General features: G+C 52.7%; 1 protein-coding gene across 4 annotated transcripts; it reads left to right on the top strand.

Moving 5' to 3' along the window:
* Window positions 1-29: 29 nt before the first annotated feature.
* Window positions 30-15,324, top strand: Clk3 (CDC like kinase 3). 4 transcript variants are annotated; one of them, XM_052761460.1, is made up of 13 exons: window positions 30-1,184; window positions 4,451-4,602; window positions 5,250-5,466; window positions 7,560-7,656; window positions 7,933-7,999; window positions 10,299-10,415; window positions 11,277-11,443; window positions 12,464-12,558; window positions 12,654-12,783; window positions 13,131-13,213; window positions 13,797-13,876; window positions 14,137-14,227; window positions 14,822-15,324. In XM_052761460.1, the coding sequence occupies exons 1-13, from the start codon at window positions 735-737 to the stop codon at window positions 14,996-14,998; spliced, it is 1,923 nt and encodes a 640-aa protein (XP_052617420.1). In that variant the 5' UTR covers window positions 30-734; the 3' UTR covers window positions 14,999-15,324. The 4 variants fall into 4 exon arrangements, with proteins under 4 accessions (XP_052617420.1, XP_052617443.1, XP_052617438.1 ...); XM_052761483.1 differs by lacking the exon at window positions 30-1,184 and adding an exon at window positions 1,203-1,221; XM_052761478.1 differs by lacking the exon at window positions 30-1,184 and adding an exon at window positions 1,270-1,814.
* The last annotated feature ends 461 nt before the right edge of the window (window positions 15,325-15,785 follow it).

Here is a 15,785-nt window from a genome sequence, read left to right as displayed (position 1 = left end):
GGGGGGGGGGGGGGCGACAGGGCCTGGTGGGCGCGCATCTCATCCTGCACGGGGGGAGCAGGGCACACGGGAAACCCTGGCGGTCCTGGCTGAGTCAGCGAGATCCTAAAGGGAAGGGATGCCCCACCCTGGCCGGCTGCTCCAGCCTCACGGGCCTCGCGTGGCGTGGGGCAATTAGGTGCCGCACCCGCCCGCTTGGCTGCGCGACGCGCGGGGGCGGGGACGCCGTCAAAGCGAGGCCTTCCTAAAGGACCGCGACCTGTTTTCTGGAAAAATAGGACCTCATGATCCTGCCACGACAAAGCGTGGGACAGTAGGTGGGAGGGGTCTGATCTGGGTGGCCTCACGCCCGAGGCCGCAGCAAAAAGGCTGGCCGAGTGAGTGACTCGAGTGGCAGAGCTGGAGCGCGGCACGGCGCGGGGCTTTTGTGTGGCGCGGGTTTCCTAGCCCAGCAACCGTGCTGATTGGCAGCGAGACGCTCTGCGGTGTTCAAGGGAAGAGGACGTCCTCTCCGTCAGACCCCACCGCCGACGATCGCGGGGATCTTCCCGGAGACTGCACGGCAAGCTCGAGCGAGCTGGGGCGTGGCGCCAAGACTTTCAAAAAACCCGCACAAGCCGAGAGCAGAATGTGTCGTTTGCTTCTTGCGCGCAAGCGGAGTCGCGCCCGCCTTCCTCTGACCGGGCGCACCGACCGCTTTCGTCTCTAGCGCCCTCCCGGGCCCCGGGAGAACAATGCCGGTCCTCTCCGCGCGCAGGAAGAGGCTAGCGAGCACAGCCGGGCCGCCGCGGCGGAGTGGACCCAGCCTGGCAGTCCGGTGGGTTCCTCCTTTCGGTCCAGAGCCGGCCTCCGGCCGCACTCGCGGCCGCGCACCGATGCGGCCTCGGGGGCCTACGAGCACTACAGCACGGCGAGGGGTGGGCCGCGGCCCGAGGCTGCTCCCGGGACCTCCCGGAAGAGACCTCCACCGCTGCGGTCCCGACCCCAGACGGGCAGGCAGGTCCCCCAGAGCCTGCGAGTTGGGGGCTAGAGCGGCCAGGCCTCTGGGCCGGGTCGAGTCCCGGCCGCCGACGGCTGCGTCACGCGAAGGGGCGGTGCTGCCACGGGCGGAGGCCGGAGCCGGAAGCGGAAGAGGCGCTCGGAGTGGGGAGTGGGGCCTAGCCGCAGCCGGAGCCTGGGAGACGGTGAGTGTGGGCCCGAGCCCGCGGCCGGGCGGCTTGGGTGAGTCGGTAGGGACGGGCAAGCTGGTACGTGTACCTCAGCTCCCGGTCGGGTCTCGGCGTGTACCTTTTTCTCTCTTTGGCCCACGTCAGGCCGCGGTCCCGACCTCTCACCCCTGACCCGCCGCTTCTCTCCCGGAGGGCGGTCACTGTAGACCCCTTTTCTGGATCCCGCGGTGTTGGAGGCGGAGCCCTAGCGGCCTCCGAGGCGCCTGGGAGGTTCCACATTGGGCCCCGCGCCGGCCAGCCGGCTGGGGTCGCGTCCGCCCTAGGCTAACCTGGAAAAGCTTTCCCTGCCCCGGGCTCGAGGCTTAGCCCGCAGACCTCCGCCGCGCGCCGCCTGGAGTTTGATTCTGGCCCAGGCTGGCCTTCCCTCTGGTCGCCGGGTCTTCCCTTGGCGGTTACGGGGAACGGGGCTCGGAGATCCCCGGGATCCGGGCGGAAGGAAGGGACACGAGTGCGGGCCTCCGGCCCCCTCGGTGTTTTGTTATGATGGAACCACTCCATCCCGGAGAGTGGGCCAGACTAAGCCGGGAGTACCAATGTCCAGGCTGCTCCCCGGTCCGGCCGGGAGCCTCTATGCTTTAGTTCCGGGTGCGGGTGCCCTGATGCTTGGGTGGGAATTGCTTGAGTCTGGCCCCCGTCAAGGCGGAGTTGGCGGCCTTCCAGCTTCCCTCCTCCGTGCCCTTGAAAAGGAGGAGCGTTTTGCCCGGTGGCAGCCGCAGCTTGCGAAGTGGCAGGTTTGAGGTTGCAGTGGTGGGACACTGTCAGCCAAAAATAACCATGGGTCGCTGGGGTGGCAGGAATCCGGGAGGGCAGCCGCTGACCTGGCTGGCTGCTCTTCTTGTCAGCCCGGTTCTCCAGCCAGGAACAGCACATGAGAAGCCAGCGAGGCCTGTGCTCAGAAAAAAGCTGGCATCCTCAGCTTGGTTTCATTGGTCACATTGCCTTTTTCTTCATTGTGCAGAGCCTTCCAAAGCATAATTGTGGCCCTTAAGTTTTAAAAAGCCTCTCTGCTGAGGTCTCAGGAAATCAGAGGGAATTTATGAGAAATGGGCCCCAAAGTCCTGGCTGGGATGATGACGTGGGACACCTGGTATTTCCCATATTTCACCTGCCCAGGATGAGTTGCAAGGGAGGTGATCTCCATTACTACCCTATACGTGGTACTTGATGACCATCACTCTTGGCCTCCTTTGCCAGTCTGGGAGGTATTATCTTCATTTTCTAGGCATGGCAACCAAGGTCTAAAGTGACTTGTGTAAATAAGGCCACAGGGCCAATAAGTGGCAGCACCGGGATTGAGTTCAGGTTTCTGCCAAAACTTCCTATTGGGTCTCTTGGAAAGGATTATAAATTAAGGCATTCATCATAACCCTGAGTGTTACCCGGAACCTTCTCAGGGTTGATGAAAGGCTGTCTTCTTGTGGCCCAAACCTATGCTAGGCTTTTGACTTTATAGGGCAGACATACTTAATTCTTACAGAACCTGGAAGAGATTGTTCCCTTGTTTCAAGAGGTGCTGAAGTTCAGAGTGGTTTAATAACTTGCCCAAAGGCAAACAGTGAAGTGGTGGGCCATGGATTAGGTTGGCATTGGACTCTGAAGCTGTGACTTTCCACTCAAATACATGTGGTCATAAAAATTTTCTAGGTCCCAGAAAGAAAGCTTTGGCCTGGTGTATATTAGACCACATCATCACATCTTTCAGATAGGTCTTTGTCTGCCAGGTGAGGATGGGCAGGACCACACTTGCCTGGTGGGAAGATATGTGCCCTGGCTAGTAGGATGTCTTTTGGGTCAATTAGTGAGACTTGAGGTACTGCTTTCAGGCCGTAGCTTGAGCACCTGCCATAAGATAATTGGGAAAAAACAAAAACAGAAACATTATTCAGATGATTGTGAAAACAACAAATCTACTGATTTTATGTAGTGTTTATCTCCAAGGGTTTCTGGGTGGCCCGGACTTTTCAGATGGAGGGTCGCTAGTGGGGAGATAGAAGGCAGTGCCTTACTTAGGGTCCCCAGAGACTCCCAGGGGTTTAGATGAATTGGCCTCCTTATCCTGCTCATATACAAGTAGCTGTTTCATTTTTGGATTATGCTGGTGAGATGGAGCAGCCTTGTTAGAGTTGTTTAAAAGGTGCTTGGCCAGGCAAGCCTGGGACTGTGCAAGACTAGAGAGGTTGGGTGTGAGCAATTGCCGCTTTGGAAAGCAAACAAGCAGTTGGTCTCTTGCCTGGCCATCTGGTGGAGAAAATGTGAAGGGGCAGGATATGAGGAAAACCGGTACCAGCCTCATGTAGCCATCTTCCTCAACTGGTTGCTGATGCAGTTTAGGAGTCTCCTGTATTGGCTATAAGTCCTCAATGACTAGGGATAGTGAGTGGGAAGCCTACTTCTGCTCCTAAGTGTAGACCTGCAGCCACTTCTTCTTGGCACCTCCAGAGATAGGCACAGGAAACAGTGTTGATCAGGGTAGCTTAGATAGGGTGGCTGTGATGCTGTTGGTGAAAGGTGAAACATCTGGTATGGGACTGTAGTTGGTCCGAGGGCCACTAAAATGTGCCTCAGACAAGCAGCTTAGATTCTCTGAGGATTGTGGCACCTTCCTGGGCTGAGACTGGATGGACCAGTAAGGACCCATGCACACTTGGCTAGACCCTGGTAGGTTGGGAATATTGATGAGACATTGTGTCTTTGCTCAAGGGTCAGTGTTCTCATTTCTCCTGTGGCTCCTCAATGACTTAGAGCTTTCAACTTCTTTGAGTTGAGTCCAGTTCAGTGCTTTAGCCAGGCAGCTTTCAGTTTCTGAAACCAGTACGCTGGCTCCATGCCACCAGTTCATTAGCTTCAGGCTCCTAGAACATTTAGGTTATAGGATCCCATAGGCAGGAAAAAAGTGAGCAAAGAAGCTCTTCTTCTCCCCTGTCCTTGGCATCTCTGCGGCAGTCTCAGCATCCCCCTAAGAGATCTACTTCTATCTGGGCCCTGACTTACTCAGTTCAAGTGTTTAGGCCCTCGGCCATACTAGGGGGCACCTGTTTGTTTATTCACCATCCGCTGTTCTGTCATTGTGACCTCAGAGTTCTTCTTTACTTCATAAACCCCTAGTGGGGGCAGGAAGGGCTGCCCCTAAATAGAACAGTGGGCCTCTTCTTCAGGAGCACCCTGTGGCTGGAAACAGTGAGCTGTGTGGTGAGCAGGGCTTTCTCTTTCTTGTGGCCTAGATGCATCACTGTAAGCGATACCGTTCCCCAGAGCCAGACCCATACCTGAGCTACCGCTGGAAGAGGAGGCGGTCTTACAGTCGGGAGCATGAAGGCCGACTACGATACCCATCCCGAAGGGAGCCTCCTCCAAGGAGATCACGGTCCAGAAGGTGAGTGGGAGCTGGGCTGGAAGGAAATACTTCTTTCATCAGCTAGATGAGAAAATGGCCCAGAGGCTCTGGTGACTTTAGGGTCCTTTAGATGACTGCCTCTGCCCAGCTGCCCCATGGGTCCTTGCTGTGAACGTGGTCCTTGTCTATCCTTCCATTTTCTGTCCTCAGCGGAAGCTACTTTCCTTGTCCCCCTTTCTTTCTCTGTCACAAAGTGACCCTTCTTCTCCCTCTGTATTTTCTAGGCCAGTACCCCACCTGTGAGCCTTCCTCAGTGGCAAGTAGGAACATTGTCCTAGCCTTAGAAAGACTGGTCCTAAGTCCTGTCTGAGTCCCCAGACCAAAGTAACAGTTGTACCAGGCTAGTCAACTCTCTCTGTTGGAGGCTTTTCCCTGTGCTCACCTTTTTCTTGTGTTTCCTCCCTCTCCTTGGCACTGGAGGGACACTCATTACCTAAGGCTCTATAGAGTAAGCTTGGTACCTTTGTTCCTTCTCCTCTCCTTCACTTCCCTCAGTTTGGAAGCTTCAGCTCTAACACGCTTTCCTTGAGAGGCTTTGCAGGGGCCCTGCCAAAGGCCTCTTGCCTGCTGGCAGGAACCTGGCTGTAGGGCCCTTCTTGACTCATGTCCCCACCTCCTGTTGGCAGCCATGACCGCCTACCCTACCAGCGGAGATACCGGGAACACCGTGACAGCGATACATATCGGTGTGAAGAGCGGAGCCCATCCTTTGGAGAGGACTGCTATGGGTCTTCACGTTCTCGACACCGGAGACGGTCACGAGAGAGGGGGCCATACCGTACCCGCAAGCATGCCCACCACTGTCACAAACGCCGTACCAGGTCTTGTAGCAGCGCCTCCTCGGTGAGTGGTGGCCAGAGTGTGCTAACAGGGGCCTAAAGGCCCCATCTCTTTCTAGCCTTCTCTCAGGCTGGCCGGTCTGGGTGAGTACTGGTAGCCCTGTGCACACACACCATTGTGTGTGCACATACATATGCGTGTGTATGTGTGTGTGTGTGTGTTTGGTACAGGGCTGAGCAAGGATGTTATGTCCTCCATCTTCTGGCCCCTTACCAGTGGCAACTGTAGGGGCTCTGGCTCCGGCGCTGGCTGGTTTCCAGCCTGTCTGTGTCTACCCACTGTTCCAGACATAGGCTACATGGTACACATGTCTGGGACACACTTCTCAGGGATCATACTAAGATTGCTGGTCTGGGCTTTATACGGCCTGGTCTTTTTCATATCAGGTCTTATCCCTTTCAACCGCCCCCCCCCCCCCAACCTACCCCCACATAGCTAAGTGTTCTGATGAGTGTGAACTTGCCCACCTCTGCCACCTCACCTTCATAGCCCTCCTCTCCCGGAGGACCAGAGTCCGTATTACCCAATGAAAAAGGGATGCTTTACCAGTCAGATTTTTTTTTCTTTTTTAAATGCTGGAAGTCCAACCCAGAGCCCATACATACTAGGCAAGTACTCTACCACTGAGCTATGTCACACCCTAGTCCCCATACTTCCTCTTTGTTTTTGAAAATCTTATGTATTCCAGTTGGCCTAAAACTCCTGATCCTTTTGCCTCTACTTCCTGAGTGCTAGGCACCACTGCCTGGCTTTCTAGCCCTTTCTCTTTTTTTGATATGGATCTTGAATTTCTGTGTTGAGCCTTCTAAGTTGCTGGTCTGTAAGAGCACATCACTTTGCCCCGTCAGTCAGCTCAGATTGGGAGCTTCCAATCTGAGCTCCAGCCAGGCTCTCTTGTGCCTTGTTCCTTGATAGGTGGGGTACTTGTGGTGAGGAGAGGCAGCTCTCTGTGTGATGAGGCCCCAGGCCTCACCTTGTTGCAGACCACTTACAAACAGGTTGGCCAGCATTCTAGGGTGGTGAGTTGAACAGACCAAGAGCCCACGCTGTACTCAGTCCCATGGAAAAGGAAAGTCACTTGTGTGTTTCTGAGGTTATGTGCTGTCTTTTCTTCTCCCCATCTATTCTCCCCATGTCCTCTTGCTGGCCAAGAGGCCTCTGAATAGCAGTGGTGGGTTCAGTGGAGGTATCTTCTCTGCCCAGGGCTCTGTGACTTGAGTGGCATGGGTTGAAGGTTGACTTGCAGGTGAAGTATGGCCTGTGGCCTCACACAGTGCCACATGCTGCCACTGGATGGCAGTGTAAGTCGGTTGCTCTGCTTATTTCGGTGCCCTCTGTTGTTGTGGGACGGGTCAGGAGCTGGCTTCGGGCCTGCAGGTCGGCTGTCCTGGAGGATCTCAGCCAGGCTCATTTCCTGCTGGAGACTGGTGGCAGGACTGCTGGCAGAAGGCTGTGTCTGGTAGTTGTTAAGTCTGGCCAAGGATGTCATGTGGGGGCAGGTAGTAGCTTGGTTCTACGTGGCAGCTGTTGAGCATGTTGTGAGGCTGTGGGTGAACAGAGGCAGGCAAGGACAGTCTGAGCATACTGCTGTTGGCTGAAACCAGGATAGCCCTCTGACCAGTCCAGAAGGTCAGACCCAGGTGGGGCCAGCCGCCTTTTTGCGCCGTTCACTCTCACTGCTCTTCAGCTCTGGCCAAAGTCATGGGAGGGTCAGGGCGGGGGAGACTCAGAAGAGGAGGGAGTCAGGGCTGTGGCTGTCCTTGGGGCCTGGCCCCTCTGTGTCAAGAGGCTGGACATCTTTCTGAGCATTTGTGGCACTCTTCTTAGAGATAATGTCCGAGTTTTCTTACATACCTGTAGCTGTTTTTGCTTTTCTGTTTTGAAGTCAGTTTGTGTCTTGACGTGTCCCTTGCAATATCCCTATCGTTATATATGCTGTGTGCCTTATGAAATGCTGGGATCTGGAAAATCCAACCAACCAACCCACCGGCTCCTCACCGTCTCCACCTCTGCCTTTGACTGACACCTCAATCTGTCAATCGGAACCGCCTACCATGCGATTGGTCGGATGGCGTTTCGGGGGGCGGTGCATGCAGAGAAGCCAACAGAGCAGTAAGCGCAGCAGCCGGAGTGTGGAAGATGACAAGGAGGGCCACCTGGTGTGCCGGATCGGCGATTGGCTCCAAGAGCGATGTACAGCCACCTTTCGTAAAACTTTACCTCTCTACTTTCTACCCCCCTTGTTAGATGAGACCTCTCCTGCGTGGAGGGGCCTCTAGTGCGCGTGGCGCCTTAGTGGGGCCACCAGTAATTGCCTGAATGACACAGACACTAGCAACTTCTGTTTTTAAGAGTGTAGCAGTGAGCAAGAACCTTTGTTGTTTTTGAGGATTTGAATGCTGTGAACTTGCAGGAGCTGCCAGACTCCCACCCTCCAGACTCTCATGCCCAGCTTCTTCTCTCTCACAGATGAGATCGTGGGGAACTTGGGCGAAGGCACCTTTGGCAAGGTGGTGGAGTGCTTGGACCATGCCAGGTGAGCATGCGGGCAGCACAGCCAGCTCTGGGTGTGGGCATCCTTGGGAGAGCTAGTGTGAGGCGCATGAGGGTACAGCTCTTTTTGGAGGGTAGCACCACCACTGGTGACATGTTGGGTTTTGCTGATCTCATGATGTAAGGATATGGACAGGATATCCCTGTCCATAACTTCTGGTTAGTTAACCTCTGCCCTTTCTGAGCTGTGACACTAATAGGACAGGGCCACAGCCTGACTTCTGTGGCCTGGGGCTGCATCCCATGAGCTTTTAGAGGTTTTTGGCCAGGCCTCATCCTTTTTTCTGGTTTCTTGGGCAGAGAAAGGGACAAGATAAAGGTTCTGGGAACCTTTAAGGAATCCAGTGCAAGCCTATGCAGTGCAGTGGAGGTGGAGTTCAGCTCTGCCAGCAGCCCTGGAATAAGTTACACCTGTGTTGAAGATAAGACCACTGTGGGGGGACCTTGTTTCGGAAGTCACAAGTAATGGCCTCTCCTCCCTCTTGGCCAGAAGGTGAGAATGCTGCTGGCCTGGCCTGATACTACCTTTGCCCCTCCATGTCTACCTGAGAGGTCGCAGCTGAGGGAAATGAGACTCTGACCTTCTCATGTAGCAGCTGCCACCCATCCCAGTGTGGCTAGGGTCTTGAATAGTCCATGTTGAGTGTGTCCAGACTGGGGAGGCAGTGCCTGTGTGTCATTCTGCTGAGGCCAAATCCCTCCCTCCAGTCCTGACAGTGGAACACTTACCCTTATCATATGCCAGACTAGAGTCCTTGCCTTCTTCCCTGCAGCTGCAGGTGAGAGGCAACCTTCTGGGAGCCAGTTGTGTTCCTGCCTTAATAGCCTCTAATTGCTTTAGTGCATTAGCTAAAGAGTGCTGGTGTCGTCATTTGAACCATGCCAGTCACTGCTTCAGAGATGAAACATGAACATCCTCTGTGGTTGCCCAAGTTACACCTCAGCCATTGATGACTGAGTTGGGCCAGCTCTTGGTTCTCCCACATTAAGTGGGCTCCTTAGAAAGGACCATTGAACCCAAAGTCAGCCATTCCTTCAGCCCTGAGATGAAGTGCTACTGTGACTGAGAAGCTTCCTTCTGCTCCCAGTTTCCATTCAAATACCGTTTCATCCACCATGACCCAAGAATGAGTGTAGGGGCACATATCCACTGTCCTGTGACCAGATATAGACAAGAAAGATCCAAGAACTTTAACACAGGAAGACAGCTACAATGTATGGCTGTCTCTCTTTGAAGCTGGGGGTGAGAAATGAGCCTCTGAAGTCACTAAAAGACAGACATAACGTCTTAGGAACCTTTAAGGAATTCAAAGGGAGTCATTGCAGGGCCAGTGGAGGTGGAATTCAGCTCTGCCAGCAGCCTGGCAGGGGTTTCTTTTGGAATAAGTTACATCTATGTTAAAGATAAGACCACTGTGGGGGTGAGCCACCTTGTTTCAGAAGTAATGGCCTCTCCTCAGCCTGCACTGCATAAGAAACAAGAAAAATGGATGAGGGCTAGCAAAGCCGGGCATTCTGAAATTCTGAAGTTCTCTTTGCCCTTGGGCCTGTGAACTTATTCCCAGCATCAAGGCCAGCCCCTTGAGGCACCAGAGGGTATATCCAGGTGGGACAGGGCCACCTCATTTCAGGTCTCCACTGGCACCTGAATACTAGCTCTCATAGACAAGTCTTGGCAACCTAGCCTGGCCTGTTTGTCTGCTCACATCTGCAAATGGCCTGCTAGAGTGGGAGTGGAGTATGAAGGGCAGAGCAGCAACAGTGGAATGCTGATGGAACACTGAGAAAGAGTTCTTGGCCTTCTATAGCTGGTGGTAAATGCTGAGGCAGTTAGATAGTTGGGGGAAAGGACCTAGATTAGAATGTAGTATATCTAGGAAGTGGCCCAGGCTTCCAGTCAAGAAGTTAAGCCTCACTATTGCCCACAGGTCAAAAAGTATATGGTTGAGCTCTGGTAGGGCAGCTTGGCCTGTGAGGTGCGTTATCAAATAAGCTTCCAGGGACTGGGGTTGGTCCAAGATTGGCCTCAACTTCTCTGCCTGGATTCTCCCTGGGGAGTTGGAAGTTTCTGAGGTCCTAAAGGTATATGACAGCATGAAAGCCAAGAACATTCATACAGATGCCAGGGGATCTTCTATGGTGTTGCTTTCAACCAGCTGGACCTCAAGTACAAACACTGTCTCAGGACCTATAGTTTATGTAGTAGTGTTATAAGTTGCTGGGTTTCAGGAAAGGGGAGAGAGCTGGGCTGATGAAAGCCTTTACTTCTTCCCCATCTACAGAGGGAAGTCACAGGTTGCCCTGAAGATCATCCGTAATGTGGGCAAGTACCGGGAGGCTGCCCGTCTAGAAATTAATGTTCTCAAGAAAATCAAGGAGAAGGACAAAGAGAATAAGTTGTGAGTGTCTGCAAGGAGTGGGAGGGGATCACTCAGTGGGGTAGCATCCTCTAGTTCCAGCTACCTGGACCCCCAGGGACTTCTCAGTGTCCTACACGAGTTTGGTACTGCTTTCTCACAACACTCAGGGGAGTGTGGTGGGTTCTTTCTGGAAAGAACTCTTGAACTTCAGGCTCTACCCTGTCTGGCTTTGTGTTCTGAAGTAGTCCCAGTCCTCAAATTTTTTTTATTTTTTTTTATTTTTTAAAATTTATTTATTATGTATACAGTGTTCTGCCTGCATGTATGCCTGCAGGCCAGAAGAGGGCACCAGATCTCATTACAGATAGTTGTGAGCCATCATGTGGTTGCTGGGAATTGAACTCAGGACCTCTGGAAGAGCTGCCAGTGCTCTTAACTTCTGAGCCATCTCTCTGGCTCACTAGCCCTGCATTTATGAGTTGGGGACCGCTCAGATTTGTGACTTGTTTGGACACTTAAAGAGAGCTTTTCTTTGGTAGTTAGACACCAGTCAATCTCTCAAGCACTTCACTGTGCTATACTCAACAGAGGGGATGTACCTACCCAGGCCCTCAAGAAGCTCAGCAGTACCTGGAGGCCTATGCTATACTGGTGTTTTTCTATCTCAGTAACTGTGGCAGGGCTGCTCACCATCCCATCCATGGGTGAGCTGAGACCAAAATGTAGTCCCTCCACACAGTAGGAAGTACAGTTCTCGCTCAGAGCCCATCTGTGTGATAGTGGATTGAGACATATGCTCTGGCTCTGAGGCCTGCATTGTATCTTGGTATGCAAAACAATGGTCTTATCCTGGGAGTCAGGTGAGGCAGAGCTTGAACCCTACCTATCCTTTTCTTCTAGCCTGTGTGTCCTGATGTCTGACTGGTTCAACTTCCATGGTCATATGTGCATCGCCTTTGAGCTCCTGGGCAAGAACACCTTTGAGTTCCTGAAGGAGAACAACTTCCAGCCTTACCCCCTACCACATGTCCGGCACATGGCCTACCAACTCTGCCATGCCCTTAGATGTAAGTGCCCATTGTTGGTTGGAGCATGGAGTATTTTGCCCTCAAAACAAAATCACCTAGTGGTCTTGCCACCCTCCATTTCCTCTAGCACATTTCCTCTAGTTGATCATTCTGCAAGGTCTCTTGGGCCTAGGGGCCTTGCCTGAAAGGTCCTTCTGTCTTCAGATAGGAGTCTTGGTGTGAGGATGGTGCAGGGACCGCATGTGCCAGCCTCTTCCCCAAGCTTAGGAAGAAAACAGGAAAGTACTCTAGAAGTTGCCTAGCTACTACTGACTCTACCTTCGCCTTCATAGAAAAGAGGAAAAGGTAGAAGGTGGACCTGACAGGCTCTCAGGTCCTGCTACCCAAACTCTGTCATTCACCTGTCCACCAACCTTGAATAGCAGCTTTGATGGAAGCATTGCTCAGTGCACTGTAGGGCTTATGTAGAAAGACAACTTGGAAAATGACAAGTGAAAGGCCTAGAACTAAGATGTGCGGAGCCTGAGTAGGTGATAGGGGAAAAGAACCAAGTAAGGGGCACAGTTCTGCAAAGGTTTAGGGTGTGTTGACTCAGTCCAGTGGAGAGGGAATGGAAGTATGGCTCAGATAGGGTCATGGAGTTGTGAGGATCTTACAGGCCAAATGGGAACATTGAGGTTGAAAAGAAATTAGTAGAAAGCACCAGTGAGAGAGATTGGGTCCAGGCTTTCCTGCTCAGGATGGCTTCACAGGCACATGATCCAACAGTCACCCCTTTGGTACAGTGAGCCTTGTTAGATAGCTAGTGGTGAGAAAAAGGATTCACTGATGTGCAGCTTCAGTGAGATGGGAAGGCTCTGCTCTGTAGAGAGTGGTAGAGGGGTTTTTTGATAGAAAGCATTCCTTCCCTTCCTGTTTTGAAGGCTTATGAGGAAGCCTTTCAAAGCTCTTAAGCTGGGAAGAGCTAGGGCCAGCTCCCTGCTAAGGTTGTATGTGAGCAGTTCTGGCTGAGAGCTGGCTGGCAAGCCTAGGGTCTCAATGTGCTTATTCCTCCCCTAGTTCTACATGAGAACCAGCTGACCCACACAGACTTGAAGCCAGAGAACATCTTGTTTGTGAATTCTGAGTTTGAAACCCTCTACAATGAGCACAAGGTAGAGCACTGACTGGGTGGGCAAGAGTGTGGCCCTGCTCCAAGGTAGGTCACCTACCTGGGCAGACTGACCTAGCTGGCCTGCCTTGCCTTCAGAGCTGCGAGGAGAAGTCAGTGAAGAACACCAGCATCCGAGTGGCAGACTTTGGCAGTGCCACATTTGACCACGAACATCATACCACCATTGTGGCCACCCGTCACTATCGCCCACCTGAGGTGATCCTTGGTGAGTGGCTTCATAGCCTCCAATATTGTTTATACTGGGCAGTTGTCAAAATAAATAGCTGGATCTGGTGGCACACACCTGTAATCCAAATCCTTAGAAGGCAGAAAAGATTAGTTTAAGGCCAGCCTTGGGCTACACAAGACCGTCTCAAAGTGAGGCAGGTAGTAAACAGTACCCATCAGACTGCCACCCAGGACTGGACAATACCTGAGACACTGAGGTAGACTTGGTCTTAGTCAGAAACAGCCTTGTTAGTGGGGCTTGGGCAAGAGCTGTGCCAGCCAGAGTGGCAGCTTCCTGGGAATGCGGGGTGCTGGGTCTCATTATCTTACCATCTTGGCTTACAGAGCTGGGCTGGGCACAGCCCTGTGATGTCTGGAGTATTGGCTGCATTCTCTTCGAGTACTACCGTGGCTTTACACTCTTCCAGGTATAGTACCATGTGAAAATAGACTTTTTTAAAAACAATTTATTTATCTTTATTTTGTGTGCATTGGTGTATGCATGTATGTCTGTGTGAGGGTGTCAGATCTTAAGAGTTACAGTTGTGAGCTGCCCATGTGGGTGCTGGGAATTGAACCCGGGTCCTCTGGTAGAGCAGTTGGTGCTCTTAAGCACTGAGCCATCACTCCAGCCCCAATAATAGACTCTTAAGGGTTATAGTTGCCCAGGGAAGGAATCAGTTGAAGAGTCTAAAGCAGGTAGGGAGGATTTCATCAAGGCTAAGACTGGGTACAAATAGATTCTGTCTGGGCAAGAGCATATCATGGGCATCCTGTAGCATGAAGAACCAACCTGGTGTGCTATCAGTGAGCCAGGTCTACCAATGGGGCCAAAGAGCATGAGCCTGGCCCTGGTTCCAAGGCTGTGGGCTGCTACCAGGTTAGGTTGAGACAGTTTTCCTTTCCTGGAGCAGGGAGAGCTCTTGGCCTATCTTTCCTCACCCTTTATTCTTCCAAAGTGGGCCGAGGTTGGGCCTAATTCCTACTTGCTCTGTCCCTGGTCTTCTGCAGACCCATGAAAACAGAGAACACTTGGTTATGATGGAGAAGATCCTAGGGCCCATCCCATCACACATGATCCACCGTACCAGGTAAGAAGTCTCCATGGCTCTGGGTCAGCTGGGTACCAGAAGATACAGCCTTTGCCAAGTATTCTGTGGTTTGCCAAGCTCCTAATAGCCTTTCCTGTATGTCCCTTGAACCAGTCTGGAACCAGATGTTGTCCTTTGTAGGGTCAGGCCCATACCTCTTTTTTTGAAGACTGCCAGCAACCACTTTTTCCTACCTCCCACGTGGGCCCAGACCCTGAGGGCTCCCACTCCTTGACTCCCCTTTCTCCTTGACTTTCCAGGAAGCAGAAATATTTCTACAAAGGGGGCCTGGTTTGGGATGAGAACAGCTCTGATGGGCGGTATGTGAAGGAGAACTGCAAACCTCTGAAGGTCAGTTTCTGGCTCCCCCAGCTCAGCTCATGCCAAGGAGACCCCAGGCATTGGGCAGACAGCAGCTGCCTCCTGGTCACCCCAGTTCTCTGTGAGGCAGCACCCAAGACTACTGGGTACTGGCAGTGAGGCTTTCTGCAAGCTGCCCCGAGGGGCCCTTAGCCATGCCCCTGTCCACACCAGAAGAGCCAGCTGTCAGACTGCTGCTTCCTGTCCCTCTCTCCTCTCTGAATTTTGGGAAGAACTAGGCAGGACTGAGGCAAGGGGAGGGAAAACCTAGATGTGGCCAGGAAGGAGGCTTGTCAACTGTTATTTGGTACCTGGACAAGTGCATTTTGCAGAGGTGATTTCTACCCACCCATCAGAACTTTGCATGTGGGGTAGAAGCACCAACCCAGCAAGATTCCACCCGGTAGCCTAAGTTCTGAGCATGAAAGGAAAGGAGCTGTTCTGTCCTGGAGGGCAGAAGTAGTTCTCCAAGGAGGCATCATTGCCTCCTCGACCCATCCCAGCAAGGCATCCCAGAGGCAAGGGGACTGCGGTGGCTTCCCACAACCCTGCCGTCACACTGAGGCACCTTGTGTCCTTGAGCAGAGTTACATGCTCCAGGACTCCCTGGAGCATGTGCAGCTGTTTGACCTGATGAGGAGGATGTTAGAGTTCGACCCTGCTCAGCGCATCACACTGGCAGAAGCCTTGCTGCATCCCTTCTTTGCTGGCCTGACCCCTGAGGAGCGGTCCTTCCACAGCAGCCGTAACCCCAGCAGATGACAGGTGCAGGCCAGCACACGAGGAGTTGGAGAGCTGGACTGGGCTGCTGGCCCCTTTTCTCCAGCCTCTCCCAGTGGCCTCAGAGCCAGAGCCACCAATGAACAGTGCAATGTGAAGGAAGGCAGGAGCCTGCAAGGGACGGGGGGGATGTGGTGCCCAGCTGCCAGAAAGCACAGATTGGACCCAAGCTATTTATATGTTGTAAAGTTATAATAAAGTGTTTCTTACTGTTTGTAACCCCCTGGTACCAGTGTGTCCATCTCCAGGCTTCTTGCCTTCTCCCTTCTCTGACTGACCTTATTAATAAAATCTTTCTTAGCAGCTCAGCTTGTGGAAAGCGAAGTGTGGATTGGGCCAGACACAGAAAGGCAAGCCAAAAGTAAGCCAGAAGCTGTGACATCCTCTAGGGCAGCAATTCTCAACCTAGGGGTCCAACGACCCTTTGACAGAGGTCACCTAAGCACAGATATTTATGATTCATCAGTAGCAAACTGTTAGGAAGTAGCAATGAAAAGAATTTTATGGTTGGGGCTTGCCAAAATACAAGGCACCGTATTAAAGGGTCAGCATTTGGAAAGTTGAGAACCACTGCTCAGGTTATGTACAAGTTTTGGCACCAGGATAGGGATAAGGTGGCAGACTTGCCAGACCTAGAAGGCTCTTGCATCTTTCAGTCCTAAGGGTACACAGAGCGTACTGTAGCCAGTCAAGAAGAATCTGGTTTGCATTAGCCATCGTGTCACTATGTACATACCCAACAGTCATGGTGATTGGGGAAATCACTTCT

This window comes from Peromyscus californicus, unplaced genomic scaffold (genome assembly GCF_007827085.1).
Source record: "Peromyscus californicus insignis strain IS unplaced genomic scaffold, ASM782708v3 Scaffold_11__1_contigs__length_118956290, whole genome shotgun sequence".
Taxonomy (NCBI): Eukaryota; Metazoa; Chordata; class Mammalia; order Rodentia; family Cricetidae; genus Peromyscus; species Peromyscus californicus.
Note: the sequence above shows the minus strand (reverse complement) of the source record. Positions and strands in the feature narration are given on the sequence as shown.

Excerpts from the sequence above, each read along its gene's own strand:
- Clk3 (XM_052761460.1), top strand. The coding sequence starts at position 735 with ATGCCGGTCCTCTCCGCGCGCAGGAAGAGGCTAGCGAGCACAGCCGGG. Across the intron at positions 4,603-5,249 it reads AGGAGATCACGGTCCAGAAG|CCATGACCGCCTACCCTACC; the intron begins GTGAGTGGGAGC and ends TCCTGTTGGCAG. Across the intron at positions 11,444-12,463 it reads ACTCTGCCATGCCCTTAGAT|TTCTACATGAGAACCAGCTG; the intron begins GTAAGTGCCCAT and ends TTCCTCCCCTAG.